This window comes from Dicentrarchus labrax, unplaced genomic scaffold, assembly GCF_905237075.1.
Source record: "Dicentrarchus labrax unplaced genomic scaffold, dlabrax2021, whole genome shotgun sequence".
Classification (NCBI taxonomy): domain Eukaryota; kingdom Metazoa; phylum Chordata; class Actinopteri; family Moronidae; genus Dicentrarchus; species Dicentrarchus labrax.
This window is the reverse complement of record NW_026136704.1, coordinates 6,846,236-6,860,419: the sequence shown is the minus strand read 5'-3', so window position 1 is coordinate 6,860,419 and position 14,184 is coordinate 6,846,236. Positions and strand designations below refer to the sequence as shown.

At 42.1% G+C, this 14,184-nt stretch overlaps 1 protein-coding gene across 23 annotated transcripts in view; it reads left to right on the top strand.

The window, feature by feature from the left end:
* The window catches only part of phldb1b (pleckstrin homology-like domain, family B, member 1b), a 127,829-nt gene that overhangs the window by 109,006 nt on the left and 4,639 nt on the right, over window positions 1-14,184 (top strand). For 12 of the 23 annotated variants that reach the window (XM_051399197.1, XM_051399203.1, XM_051399210.1 and 9 more), the window contains 10 exons: window positions 1,811-1,951; window positions 3,201-3,317; window positions 3,460-3,562; window positions 4,165-4,209; window positions 5,318-5,660; window positions 7,444-7,534; window positions 10,696-10,842; window positions 11,102-11,321; window positions 13,557-13,642; window positions 13,782-13,811. In XM_051399197.1, the coding sequence (XP_051255157.1) occupies window positions 1,811-1,951; window positions 3,201-3,317; window positions 3,460-3,562; window positions 4,165-4,209; window positions 5,318-5,660; window positions 7,444-7,534; window positions 10,696-10,842; window positions 11,102-11,321; window positions 13,557-13,642; window positions 13,782-13,811 (1,323 nt within the window). The remainder of the gene's footprint in view (window positions 1-1,810; window positions 1,952-3,200; window positions 3,318-3,459; window positions 3,563-4,164; window positions 4,210-5,317; window positions 5,661-7,443; window positions 7,535-10,695; window positions 10,843-11,101; window positions 11,322-13,556; window positions 13,643-13,781; window positions 13,812-14,184) is intronic. The other 11 variants (XM_051399219.1, XM_051399202.1, XM_051399218.1 and 8 more) reach the window with 4 other exon arrangements.

The following is a 14,184-nucleotide window of genomic DNA, read 5'->3' as shown; positions in this document are numbered from 1 at the left end:
TGTCAAAAAAGATGTGTATTAAGTTTGCATGATGTGAAAAAAGTCTAAAAAACTAAAACAAAAAAAAGTTCCTAAAAATATCAGGAATTAAAAAAAAGATGCAATAATCCAAATCACTCTTTTTACACAAACTTCCTGCAGTTATCAGTGTTGTGTGCATTGTAACTGAAGAAAGAACACATCAATCCTACATTTGTTAACTGCCCCCCTGGAATTCTTTCCATAAATTATGTTATTTGTCCCAACAGAAATACTCCAACACTTAAATGAGAGGACACAAACAAAAGCAAAATCTGTTACTGTTACTTACAGACATACAGGTGGTGTATATTGCTTTTAAGTGTCACAGGATGATACTAGACTCTTTTTCTGTCACTATGGAAGCCCGTGGAGACTCTGTGATGTTACTGTACTTGTCAGAGTCAGGAGCTCCTGCTGTCTGTTATTCTGCAGGTTTGCCTCCAGTCACAGACTCCCATTGTTTCCAAAGATTCACCAGAAGTAGCTCACAGCCATGACTTTACTAATATAACCCATCACATTTGATATGGTGTGCAATGAAGTTTTCCCAGGCAATGTCTCTGTATCCTAAAATTAGACTGTTGTATCAGAACTGAAGCTGAATGTTAGCAACAGCTGCATTACATAAGCAGCATGTCTCAGTCAGCTGTTTGAAAGGGTTTTTCAGAACAACAGAGACAAACCCAAAAAAACATTTAGGCTGGAAGAAAACAACATAAATCTAGTTTGATTCTTTCAGATATGTGTGTATCAGGGTTACACATGTCCTGGAAAACCTTGAAAATCTGGACATTTGGAGACTTGTTTTCCAGTCCTGGAAACACCTGGGAATGGATCAAAATGACCAGAAATAATATATGTTGCACTGGAAATGCTTTATTGTATTTTACCCTCTCACTCAGATCGCCTACGTTAACCTAGGTTTGAAGAACACTGTAGTAAACTGCAGTCAGATCACTGGAGACGGAGAAAAGACCTGTAATGAACCTACGTCACCTCATCATGAACCCTTAATCATAAAAACTAAAACTGTCAAATGTGGAAATACTAGGCCTACTGCTAAATGTTAGGACCATTTGTAAGCAAGTGCTGTCCTGTATTGTCAAGAAAACTTAAAATGTCCTGGAAAATAATTTCTTAAAAAGAGTGTGAACCCTGATGTATGTATGTCGAAGGGTGAGAACCAGAGGGACATTCTGGGCAAGAATAAGTTATTAATCAAAAACCAAAAGACCTAACACTGAGCACACTGAACTATTTGGGGCTAAAAGTGCACTTAAAATATATTTTTTTCATTACAAGTCAAAATATGGTTCATCAAGTTGGTTGTCAAGTTGTAATATTAAATATTGAATTTAATAAACAAAGTCAGGGCAATGTATGGTCATTTAATGTGTTGTCCCTCCTGTGGAGTTGGTCCAGTGTCACTTAAACATCGTTGTGGTTCTCACCCTCACTGTACGTGGACAGGCTCCATGGACGGCTGAAGTGAAGTAAAACATAAAATCAGATGTTAAATGTTCTCGTGAGAAACTGGGTCACTGCAGCAGCTACATAGCATTAGAATAGAGACATGTAAAGTAGGGATATAGCAGCTGGAGGGTATAAAGCATAATGCAGCTAACAACAATAATGTGTTGAAGATATTAAAGAAGAAACCTTAATTGCAGCTTTTGAGGGTGTTTCTACCCTCTTCCTACTGTCTTTGAATGCTTTCTAAACTCCTCTTGTCTTCTTTCCTTTCTCTCCTGTCCTGCCTCTCTCTGCCGCTCCTCCGTCTGCTCTCCAGTACCAGTCTGAGGGCAGTAGGCCTCACCTCTCCAAGCTAGATTTAGAGCAGTGGTACCAGGAGCTGATGGCTGGCTCCAGCCAGCTCTGTCCTCCCCCTCTGCCAGCCAAGTCGCTGTCGGGCCGCAGAGCTGTGCTGCAGGTAGAGGGCCTCTCTTCTTTTCTACTCATTTCTTTTCCACTTGTTCTTCTGCTGTGTGTGTGTGTTTGTGTTATTATTCCTCTGCTCAACCTTCAACTCGCTTCAAGTCACATCCGAGGAGCTGGTTGTGTGTCAGAGGACTAGAGGAAGCTGCATTCACGTTATATGGAAAAAACCATCTTCTCCATTGAAAAGTACACTGCAAAACGGTCCTTCTAGAAACAAGCCAAATATTCTTACATGTAATAATATTTTCTTGTATTGGGCAAAGAAATGCCATTGCTAGTGTGGTAAGCCAATTTGCTTGGCTATAATTCTTAAAACCAGCATAGAAATCCTGCCACTGAAAGACTGTAATGGGCCTTAAAACAAACAAAAAATCAACTAGAAAAAAAAACCGAAAATGCATGAAGGTTGTGGTGCTGATTACAAGCAATGCAAACTCAGTTATTTAAAAACTTATTTATAGAAATTTAGGTCACTTTATTGAGCTGAGCTAATAATTTGAACCTTAATCTAAGATAATAATAATTTCATAAGAATGTTTCACAGATTATCTGGCTCATGTCCTACTGTCAGGATATAGTGAAAGTTTCAGCAAATATGACAAAAGGTATTTTTTATAAAAATGACTTACTGCAGCTTTAATTTCAGTCTGAAAAATGAAAACAGATGTCAGGTCAGGTTGCATGCTGGAGCTTTTTCTTGGAAGTTGAGTCTTTGGAGTAAAACATCATGTGTTAAGTCTGTAATAAAGCTGAGAGTGATCGCCTGTAGCAGACGTCTACATCTTCAATCACCACTTAAATAAAGTTAGAATGTGTGTGTGTGAACACTTTCAACTCATTACTTTGAACATCAAGTCATTCCCATAGTACATGAATGCAGCATAAACTTAAGAGAGCCTGATCAAAGAGCTATTCAGTGAAAGGGACTAGGTGGTTGTTCCAAGTGCGTGTGTACTAAACTGCAGCCTAACTCATATTGTGTGTAGGCTCTTTGATATTTTTTCCGTCAGTCTTTGATGCTGATTGAACCTTCATTTATTAATTCCAGCGTTTTATTTGAACAACATCAGCAGCACTCACAATGCTAAACATGCTTTTAACCGTCGTTCTCCATCAGGTGCTTTCAGCTCATCCATGGTGGATTTCAGCTGTGCTCCTAACATTGTTGTTGCCATCTGCCGTCACATGGCTTTGTTTTAACACACTTCCTCGTCTTGACCTCTGTGTACTTCCTCCTTCAGGTGTTCCGCTCTAAGCTGGACAGTGATCCAGGCTTGTCTTTTCATCAGCCTAAATCAGGCTCCGCGTCCCCTCTGCAGCACGGAGCAGCGACACTGGGACGCAACGCCAGCTCAAAGGTAGACAGGTTGTTCCTCTTCAACAGGTGTACTGATGTGTGTCCACCACAGTTCTCCCTCAAATCCAGATCATTATTTCAGCCCCACATACACCAATTTCTGACCTTTATCCCTAACATTACTGCTCCCTATGACCCGGCAGAGCCCCCTGCTGGCGGCCAACAGCACCGGCAGTCTGCCCAGGAACCTGGCTGCAACCCTGCAGGACATTGAGACCAAGAGACAGCTCGCTCTGCAGCAGAAAGGTGAGTGACCTGGACCTGATTTCATCTCAAACTGTATCCGATGCACACTTTTTTAACCGGGGGCAATCGCATATTGAACTTTTATGCCGGTGCATTGATGCAAATCAGTGAATCTGACCGTCCCTACGAACAAATAAAGTGCCAGTTGCAGCAGCTGCAGATGATTGTATGACTATGGAGCACGCGTATATGTTGACTTTCAGAAGGATACAAAGTCACAGAGTTAAACATCTCTACATCTTTTCATCAACATTTTCTAGTAATGAGTAAACACTGTAGACTGTTGCACTGTTCTGCTCTTCTTCACAGAGCTCTCTCTGTGTGTGTGTGTGTGTGTGTGTGTGTGTGTGTGTGTGTGTGTGTGTGTGTGTGTGTGTGTGTGTGTGTGTGTGTGTGTGTGTGTGTGTGTGTGTGTGTGGGTGTGCGTGTGTGTGTTGTTTGACTAAGTGGATCAGAGGCAGGCTGGTGTGTTAGCTCAGCTGGCTGCCACCCACGGGTGCTGGGCTAGTCACATTTGTCAGCGTCTGCAGTTCAGGTTTTTCTTCATGTCTGTCTGTCTGTCTGTTTTTTTTGTGGTCTCTTACTGCACCGCTGCACCACAGAGCCCCAGACCTCCAGACAGAACACCGTAGAGGGAGGCTCAGCAGGTAGATGGATCGAAGCATCCAGGAGATGATGATTTCTTCTGTTTTCTTCATTCTGTAGAGCGGGATTCATCCTGTTTGTTCATGTACTGTCTGAAATTAAGGGTCAACACGAAACCTGCAGAGAATAATCTCTTGTTCAAATGTCCCCCTACCTGTTTTATTGCTCCAGTCACTGAGCAACGGGTAACCCTTACTTGTTCAGTGATATGAAGCAATGTATTGATTAATCATTAAGCTAACTTGAAGGTAATTAACAATCCAGACAAAAGAGAATCAGAGTATTGGATGCCAGCACTGTGCAGAGAGCAACAACAATCAGGAGCCAGTTTGAAAGCTTCAGCACAGGTGAAGACCAAAGACTGTATGTACCTAAAATATTCAAGTCTTATCCAAAACCTAAGCCAGTCTGGCAGGTTACTTTTATTGATTTTATCCATCAAAGTTAACGTTTACCACAACTCGACACTTGGCAGCTGTGAATTTCAGACCCTGTCTTCTCCTAACCTCCCCCTCTCTTCATCCCTCTCTCTTTGTCCCGGGCGTGTCATTAACTCCTCTCCCCTCCTCGAAGATTTCTTTTCATCTTTTGTCTGTAACGTCGGGCAGTCTTTCTTCTTCCATCAATCTTCTATGAATGTTCCCGCTGGTGGAGAATAAATCTTGCATGTTCACCGTTCAGCAAGCTCCTCCTTTGGAGTTATCGACCTGGGCACTCCTTCCCAGATGTGTTTTGCCCATTATCAGGTGCACAGCAGCATGGATCTGAAATGAGAGTTAGACAGATGGGGAACTTTGTGGTGGCGGGACTTTTTTGCAGTTCTGCTCGAGCTTGTGTCACTTAGAGAGCACATACTTGTATGTGTGGTGCATGGTTGTGGGCTGGTGCTGGTGCTGGTGCTGGTGCTGGTGCTGATGCTAATGCTGGTTCAGTTCAGGACCTGCTCTATGGCATGTTGGTTTAAACGTGGTGGTGTCCCAGCTCTTTAGGAAACAGACGGACCTCTTTCTGCTGACTCGTCGATCTGGTTGCTTGCAGGTTTATAGCTCCATCTTCCTCCTCAGTTCATAATGAGAAAGCACCCACTGATCATCACCCTCCTCCCTCCAGGTCAGCAGGTGATCGAGGAGCAGCGCCGCCGTCTGGCCGAGCTCAAACAGAGAGCGGCGGTCGAGGCCCAGTGTCAGTGGGAGGCGCTCCACGGCTCCCAGCCCCACCTCATGACCTCGTCCTCCTCATCGCCCTCCTACTCCCCAGTCATGTCCTACAGCCCCGCGCTGAGCCACAGCTCCGTAGGCCCCCCACCTCTGGTCCACCACTCCATCCTGCACCACCAGCCCCCGTCAGCCGGAGAGCAGCCCTACGACACGCTGAGCCTGGAGAGCTCCGACAGCATGGACACCAGCATTTCCACGGGGAACAACTCGGCCTGCTCGCCAGATAACATGTCCAGGTAGGACGGAGGAAACACACGCACTTATGTAGTCCATCCTTTGAACCCATGAATTAATATGACTGAGAACATCCATATCACAGAATCAGCCAGTGTTACTAAGATTGTCTGCAAGAAGATATTAAAGCAGCAACAAGGATCTTTCATTTTGTGTTGATTCTGGTGGCCCCTGTGGACAAAAGCACAAGTGTCTTTACCGCCTCATTTCATTGATTTCAAGGGGTTTCACATTCCTGTAATGAGGATTGGCATTGGCTGTACTGTATCTCATCCTCACAAATCTCCAGGCCTGAATGACATCGTTTGAATGTCTTTTGAGTCCATTGTTTAACTCCTAGTTGTATCTGATGCAAATGCTAGAATTTGTGCTGCCATGCTGCAGCAATGGGTTTTGATAATATCCTGGAAAGAATCTATGTCTTGGAAAAGTTTAATTGAATTTCAGCATGTGCCATGGCTAAATTAATGTTACAGTTAGAGGAAAGCTGGAGACAATAGACCTTTTTCACAGCAACCATTTTGACATGAAATAGTAGGGTAAACACAGGTGTTACCAATGAATGTTACGTTCCATTCAGGATAAACAGAGGCAGGGGCATGTTGGCTCACTGGAAAGGTTCTGCTACTAAACTGAATGGAGCCTTAATTAGTGTCATTGTAACACCTGTGTTTACCCTATTATTTCATGTCAGAATGGCTGCTGTGAAAAAAGCCTACTTGGAAAGCGAAAACATCCATTGTGGTGAGAAAAGCCAAGCATGCCACGAAAGCAACCTAACACACACACACACACTCAGTCTCACCAGGTAAAGTGGTTGTCCACAGGTCGGCTCATTTGTAGAGCGTCTGTTACCGTGGCCCAGCTGCGTGCTGCATTACAGCAGCATGTTCTCAGCAGCTCCTACTGTTCAAATAGCTTTTATAGCTCTCAGGAGTCCAATCCCAAAAACAATTAGTCATGTTTTTTCAGGATGACTTTAATGGGATTTGTTCTGTAATGAACAGTGTAGACAGGAGGGAGGCAGGGACACTGTTTCGTAGCGTATCAGTAACTCTGGCTGTTGTTTCAATGCTTTTTTTAATACGTAGTTGTTCCACTTCCTAAAATTAGAGATAAATATCCACCTGCCCTGATTGGTCTCATTGGCTCCCATTTGTATGTTAAAATCTTTCAGTCTGTCTTGGTGAATGCATAATAGTTAGACAGTCATTAAAAAGCTGCTTTTAATGACTTTTTCAATCATTTCTGTTACTTTTTGCTACTTTGACTATTTATCAATTACTTTTAGCTAACCATTTAGACTGCTCTGCTTGATTACCAACTAGTTTTCACGCACTCTCAATTGTACAACAACAGTGTTCACCTCAAATATGTGTGTATATACATAGATTTATTAAATAGTAATTTCTGTTTATTCAGATTAGTTGAGTTACTCCGTAATGTTTTCACTGCTCTAACGTTGGTTAGATTTCCTTCAGTAAAGTCTGTGATTATTAAAATGTCTGGCTGTTGTTCCCTGGGGATTTAAAGGAGACTTTTAGTGTTTTTAATCCTCTATTAAAGGCTTTTACACATCAGGAGTAAACACTGACTTCCTCAGATCTGTAGGGAAATGACTTCACAAATACTGTCTGCAAACTTGCCCTGCAGATGTTGTTTGAGCTCTGCTTTGAAGTAAAAGGTTAACTGAGTTGATTTGCAGCGATGTAGTTGTTAAACGTGGGAGGAGAACCACTCTGAAGGCAGACGAAGGTAACACTGTGTTTTTGTGTTTGACATCAGTGTCGGAGGAGTGGACGCGATGAAGATCGAGGAGATGGAGAAAATGCTGAAGGAGGCGCAGCTGGAGAAAGCCAGACTTATTGAATCGCGGGTAAGACACAGGTTGAAAAGAGAAGCAGCGTTACAGTGTGAGAACGTGATTATTCACAATCCATACCTAGAGACTGATGAGAGCTCTGCAGTGTTCCCGTCAATAGCTTTGAGCATGGATTTAAGATATAAAGGGTCGGGACAGCGACTGGAGGCTTTCATTCATTTTTATCGGCCTCCATGTTTCCAACGTCTTCATCTCTTTGTGTGAAGAAGAAGAAGCTCAGACTGAAATACAAAGAGCGATAAAGATGATCAAATCAGTGGCCTGGTCTGAAGTTTTTCCTCCCACATTCCTCTTGCTACTATTGTTCAGTGCTTCTTTAGTATATTTCACTACATGAATACAGCTCCTTTTTCTACTCTAACTTCTGTTTATTAAGTCAGTTCAGTTGGTTTAAGACAGGATTAGAGGGAGGAATGAACACACTTGTTCCCCACAATAGACCTTTTTCACAGCAGCCATTTTGACATGAAATAGTAGGGTAAACACAGGTGTTACCAGTGATACTAATTAAGGTTCTGTTCCAGAGTCAGGGTGCTGCTACTGTGCTGTGCTTTCTTATTTCTTATTTCTTATTTTGGACTGACCGCATCCCCCAACGTCGCTGCAGTTTTATACCCAAACGATAAAACCAGCTCAAGTATTATACTCCTTTGAAAGCTAGCCAAGTTCCAGGTGAACAGATCTCTGGTGACACTGTTTAAAAATCTTTTATTGAGTCAGTTTTTTCATGTATTTGTTGGTTTGCTTTTCTCAACCTCAAACAGAAATACTCATTGTCAATAAGGTCTCAGCAGACAAAACTACCTGAACTGTACAACAAACGTGCTAAAGTAGGCAGAATCCGTCCTGACAGTACGCACCCCCTGCATTCAGGATTTAAGCTACTGCCCTCTGGTTCCTGCCTCAAACAACCACTCACAGAAACTAACTGATATAAATTCTCTTTCATACCCTTTTCTCTGCTCTGTGAAACATCAGCACATCTCCAACCCTGCCCATTCTATCACTAATGCATACTTGACCTTTTACTCGTGTTTTTATATGTGTAGTTATGTACTGGTGGCTCTTCCCTGTTAACCGTATGTGTCACCCTGTGTTGTTGTTGTTGTTGATTATTTTTTATTGCTGCTGCGGTAAAATGAATTGCCCATCAGGGACAAAAAAATGTTGGTTTATTTAGCAGGGACAGTGCACATTGATAAAACATTGCGGTAAAAGAGGCAATTTTACATTTGTAGTCCCTAAGCAGATGTTACAGTCACCCTAAAAACAGAATAAGATTGAAAAGTTATTAAGACACTTTAAACATGCATAACAATAATGAAAGTAAAGGAAACTATGGATGTTAATAGAAGCACCATTCTGAACACCTTTATACTACATTGTCAGGTATTATTTAAAAAGTGCATCACAGAGGCTCATAATGCAGACTGGCAGTAGCAAGAGAGCAACAGGTGACAGCAGACAGCAAGGGAAGTTCAGCACAGACAGACATAAGACGAGTTTTCGTGCAGACAGATCTGAGCGCTAATTTCTGTAAACAAGCTCTAAATATGCCCTTTGTGTCCAGTTCTATAATGGGAAGGAGTTCCATTGTAGTGCAACTTTAACAGAGAACACATACTGACTGAAATCACCTTTTCTGAGTCAGATAATGCCATCCCCTCTTGCTGCGTCTCTTTTATGCTATCTGATTCACCACACAGAAGAAAAGAAGGATCTGCGTTGTGCTTGTTGGTTTAATTAACAAAGGAGTTACACATTCAGAAGTTTAAAGCTGCAGTGGGTCATTTTTATAAAAATAACTTTCTGTCATATTTGCTGAAACTTTCACTATATCCTGACAGTAGAACATGAGACAGATAATCTGTGAAACAATCAGGTTCCTCTGGCTCCTCCTAGTGCTCGAAAACACGAAAACAACCAATCAGAGTGGATTCTTGCACATACTATTAGTAGCACTAGATATGATATATTAATAGATTTTTATAAAAGTTACCTACTGCAGCTTTAATTGTCATCATTATTTCCATTCAGTCACATGTGAGGCTGAAATCCCAGGAACTATTTTAATGTGAGATTTTTAGATAATGAATGTACAGACAACATATCAATAAATGCAGATGCTAATAAATAACACATTGTGTGAGTAGAAATGGCCCATGTGCATTCAGAGTCTGAGCAGTGAAGTTCACTGTCATTTCCCTAAAAGTTAAACATACAGAATAATACAGGTTTATAATAAATGAGCAGATGTTTGTGGAACTGTTGATTTTAGGGAAAAACAAAAGCAGAATTGAAACACAGGTTTACTGTGCACCCTTCTTATTATTTGGACAGTGCATATAACTGGTCGAGACAGACGACCACCCACCTAGAGCCGAAGGGTCTGTCCTAGGTTTCTGCCTTTTAACAGGCAGTTTTTCCTTACCCCCGTCGCCAAGGTCTTGCTCATGGTGGTACTGTTGGGTCTCTGTAAATAATGTTATAAAGAGTTCGGTCTAGACCTGCTCTATTTGAAAAGTGTCCTGAGATAACTTCTGTTATGAATTGGCGCTATACAAATAAAATTGAATTGAATTGAATATAAATGCAAACTCAAATCACGTTAATTAAAGTCGCCACAGAACCATAAACTATGACGAACAGCTGATCGCTTCAGATGGTGGTTTTAATATAAACATCTCCTCGCTCCCTGTGCCTTTAGTGGGAGGACAAGTTGTAAGGAAAAGACTGTAGTTAGGGAAATGCAGTTAAGAGCATTTGCATCTTCATCATAAAAAAAGTAGAATTTTACCAGATCAAGATGAGCGTCAGTAAGCAGGATTTATTGTTCAATGATACTTTAAACACACATACTTTTATTAGTATTCTTCCCACTCCTGGTTGCTTTCTTGGGTGTCTGCATGTCTGTATGAATGCGTTGTGTATGTACACTCGTGCGTGTTACCTCTCCAAACAGCTGAAAGCTTTGTGTTTAAAGAACCGATTGCTGCAGTGGAGCTGCACGGTGGCCAGCAGCTCCCAGCATGCAAAAAATGTACATAAATGTATGAATGTCAAGCTGGCAAGTTCTGGCTGGAAATAAAAAAAGAGCATGTGTTCTCTGCATCGCACAGATCAAAAAAATATTTAATGAAAGCACTCTCCTCCAGGAACGAGAGAGCCTGGCTCGCCGTCAGATGCTGGAGGAGGAGAGGAGGAGGAGGGAGGAGGCGGAGAAGAGACTGCAGGACGAAACTTTCCACCGGCAGCAGCTAGTGGAGAAGGAGGTCAAGATGAGGTCCAAGAACTTCTCTCAGGTCAGTAAAATGAGACGTAATTGAGTCTCCATGGTGGAAAAGTGGAAAATTACTCCACCTGTCTGTGAAGTGGCAGCCACTGGTTGGTAATAGTTTGTCCCAGCATTCAATATCATTAAATTTGACCCATTTTCAGACCATTTGAAGCCTGTGCAAGAGACTTTACACCATCACAGGACGCTAAACCTCTTCAAGTACAAGACAAAGTTTGCAAAAATGAAACTGCTGTACTAGTCCGCTGTTTCTTTGCTCCGTCCAGGCCCGTCCAATGACTCGCTACCTGCCCATCCGGAAGGAGGAGTTCGACCTGCGCTCCCACGTGGAGTCATCGGGCCACAGCGTTGACACCTGCTACCAAGTCATTCTCACAGAGAAGATGTGCAAGGGCTACCTGGTGAAGATGGGAGGCAAGATCAAGTCCTGGAAGAAACGCTGGTTCGTCTTCGACCGCCTCAAAAGGACTTTCTCCTACTACGTCGGTAAGAAACCGCAATATTTGGTGCTGCAGTGTTTACTGTGATGCTCTTTTGTCTTTTTGTTCATGTTTCCAAGCCCATATTTCAAGTTCACAAAAGTCTGGAAACATTTTCATCCCCACGTATTTGCCTGATTATAAGGCGACCCCCCTCTTAACAGCTGGTTTTGGAAAACTTTTTGAAATACTTTTTGAAGGCTCTCTCATTGTTGATGCCTTTTCTCTTGTAAAAGACATGAAATACTCAGATGAAAGCAGCAGTGATGTGCTCACACCCTCCCCTGCCAGGCTCCTGGAGCGGTCAGACACATTTCTTTCAGTTTGAGCTCTTCAGCCTGACACTGTATGACGCTGGAATTTGGGCTGATTATTCACTCTCTGGTCTGTTTCTACAGTTATGTTATTTTTACTGGTCAGTAATTTATCTCATCAGTGGCAACAAAACATATTAGACAGCCTTACTGTATACAGACTCCCAACGTTAAAGCTGCAAACAGCCCATAATGCAACGCTCTTTAGGAACCGACTAAAGAATACAGAAATGTTCAGTCCTCAAATATAATACATTCCCACTTTTTCTAGCTCAATTTCAAGGAAGAAATATGTTTGAAAGCTCACAAACCTTTAAATGGCTCCTCTACTTTGTTACTGAGGCTTTTTGTCTGTTATTCAAAAAATATATAAAATGAATTCCATGATATACTGCCACAATCTTAAATCTAAAATACTGTGATACAAATTCCTGTCATACTGCCCAGCACTACTCTGTTCCAGGTAAAAGTCTCACATGTTAGTGAGAATGTCACATTAATGGAAGGTATAGTGCATTATCAGCAAAATGTACTTAAAAGAAATCATAAAGCAGAAAAATGGCTCCTGTGAGTGTTGTAAATATTATATATTACAGGATATTATTGGATTGTTAATGTGTGAATTTGAACACTTTACACACTGTTGGGTAGTTATTTTATATGCTCACGTTGCTTTTATAAAATTCTATGATGTAACATAACTAGTAACCAAAACTGTTAGACAAATATAGTGGAGTAAAAGTAGAAAGTAACATGAAATGGAAATACTCTATATACATACAGTAAGTAAATATTGGACTGCCTTTGATTGCAAGGTGTTCCCGTTAATTTGTCCATGATGTGTGTTTGTGTGGGAAACCCTGGCCGGGTTTATTTTCGTGCCACGCAGTCAGAGACATTACAGCAGCTATATGAAGTGCCAGAGGCTGCAGTTGTAAAATGGTGAAGCAGCTGCAATAAGCTTAAACATTTCACATGTAAAATGGCAGAAATGTCCCGCTGTGGATGAGTGGCAGACAGAACATGCGTCCTAAGGACCTTGAGCAGCAGCACATGAAGCATGTAGCGTGCACGGTGGTGTAATTTGACGGTGCGCTGTGAGCTCTGGGACACTTGTTCGCTGTCAGGCCTTTGAAGTCCTCAGAAGGTTCTGCTTAAAGCTGCTTAAAGCGTACCTTGTTGAAAGTGAGCCAGGGTGAGGAGGTGTACTGAGATTACTCTGGCGGTAGTTAAAATGCACACAGCGCCGCTCTCTCTTGAGGAGGCTGATTGAGATGCATCGCCCTTGTCTCTTGACCTTGGAACAGTGAGAGGTGACGAGCGCAAGTCACGGGCGCCGCTAATTCTCGTTAATCAGCCTCAACCAGAGGTTTGGTAATTTAGATGCAGTCAAATGAGATGCAAATGCCGGGCTATTTGAATGCTAAAGAGGTCATTAGCAGATAATAGCGGCGTGTTAAAAGGAAAGTGTTATTCCTCGAAATGAAGCGCTGCTGCGTCTCTACCTACTACTCTTAAGTTGGCTTGTGGAGTGTTTGTGCCTGGAGGTAGAGAGGGGTGTTGAGTTCCCCACCGGTTCCTTACTGCAGTTCTGCAGTGGCTGATGAAACAAACTGCAATGATGTACCAGAGTAGCGTAAGAATGCAGTCAAGTGTGAAAATACAATGAGAGCCCCTTCGGTTTAAAAACAGAGAAAAAGTGCTGTGGTTGTCTTTTTCCATCCATCATCACAAACCATAAATTGGTCATGATCAAAGTTTGATTTCTTCTTCTTTTTTTTTTAATGACCGTGCCGTGTGTTCTCCCTGTCCTTATCCTAGGTGACATGGAAGTGATGTGCCTCGGCTTTTCTAAGCCAAGAGAAGTCTGTCGCTGTCAATATGTTTTAGTCTTTTAAACAAACCCACGTTGTTTTTCCTTCCCGCAGACAAACATGAGACCAAGCTGAAGGGTGTGATCTACTTCCAGGCAATAGAAGAGGTCTATTACGATCACCTCCGCAGTGCCACAAAGGTACGCCGTTTTCTCTCATCCGTTTCACACTCTGTTTATTTCCACCTTACGTTCTCTTTGGTTTCAAACATTCTGCACACTCTCTGCTTTGCTTCTTTTCTCCCCGTTTTGCTTTTGCTTTGGCCGGCTGCTGTCACAGAAGGGATTTTTCAACTTGAATATGACCAGTGTATGTATCCACGCTCTCTGTTCGCCCATCTCACCCACCCCACTGAACCTGTGTGTCCAAACCATACACTGTGTGTTGTGATAGAGAGTAGGACACGAGCTCCACGGCTGATGATGCATGAGTCCTGTTTGTAAATGGAATCCTATAATCCTGCTTGATCCCTCCGTCCATCCCAGTGTTCCCAGTGTAAAGCAGTCAACTGGTTAGAAAACGAGAACCTGCTTATTTACATTGTCTTTATTAGGGCTGATACGGTTTTTTTTAAGGTTTATTTTATTTGTATTTATTCTTCATTATCTCAACGTTTATTTCTAGAATTGGTTGACAATGTAGCCTGTATGTTAAATTATTTAACATGTTAAATATAATTTAG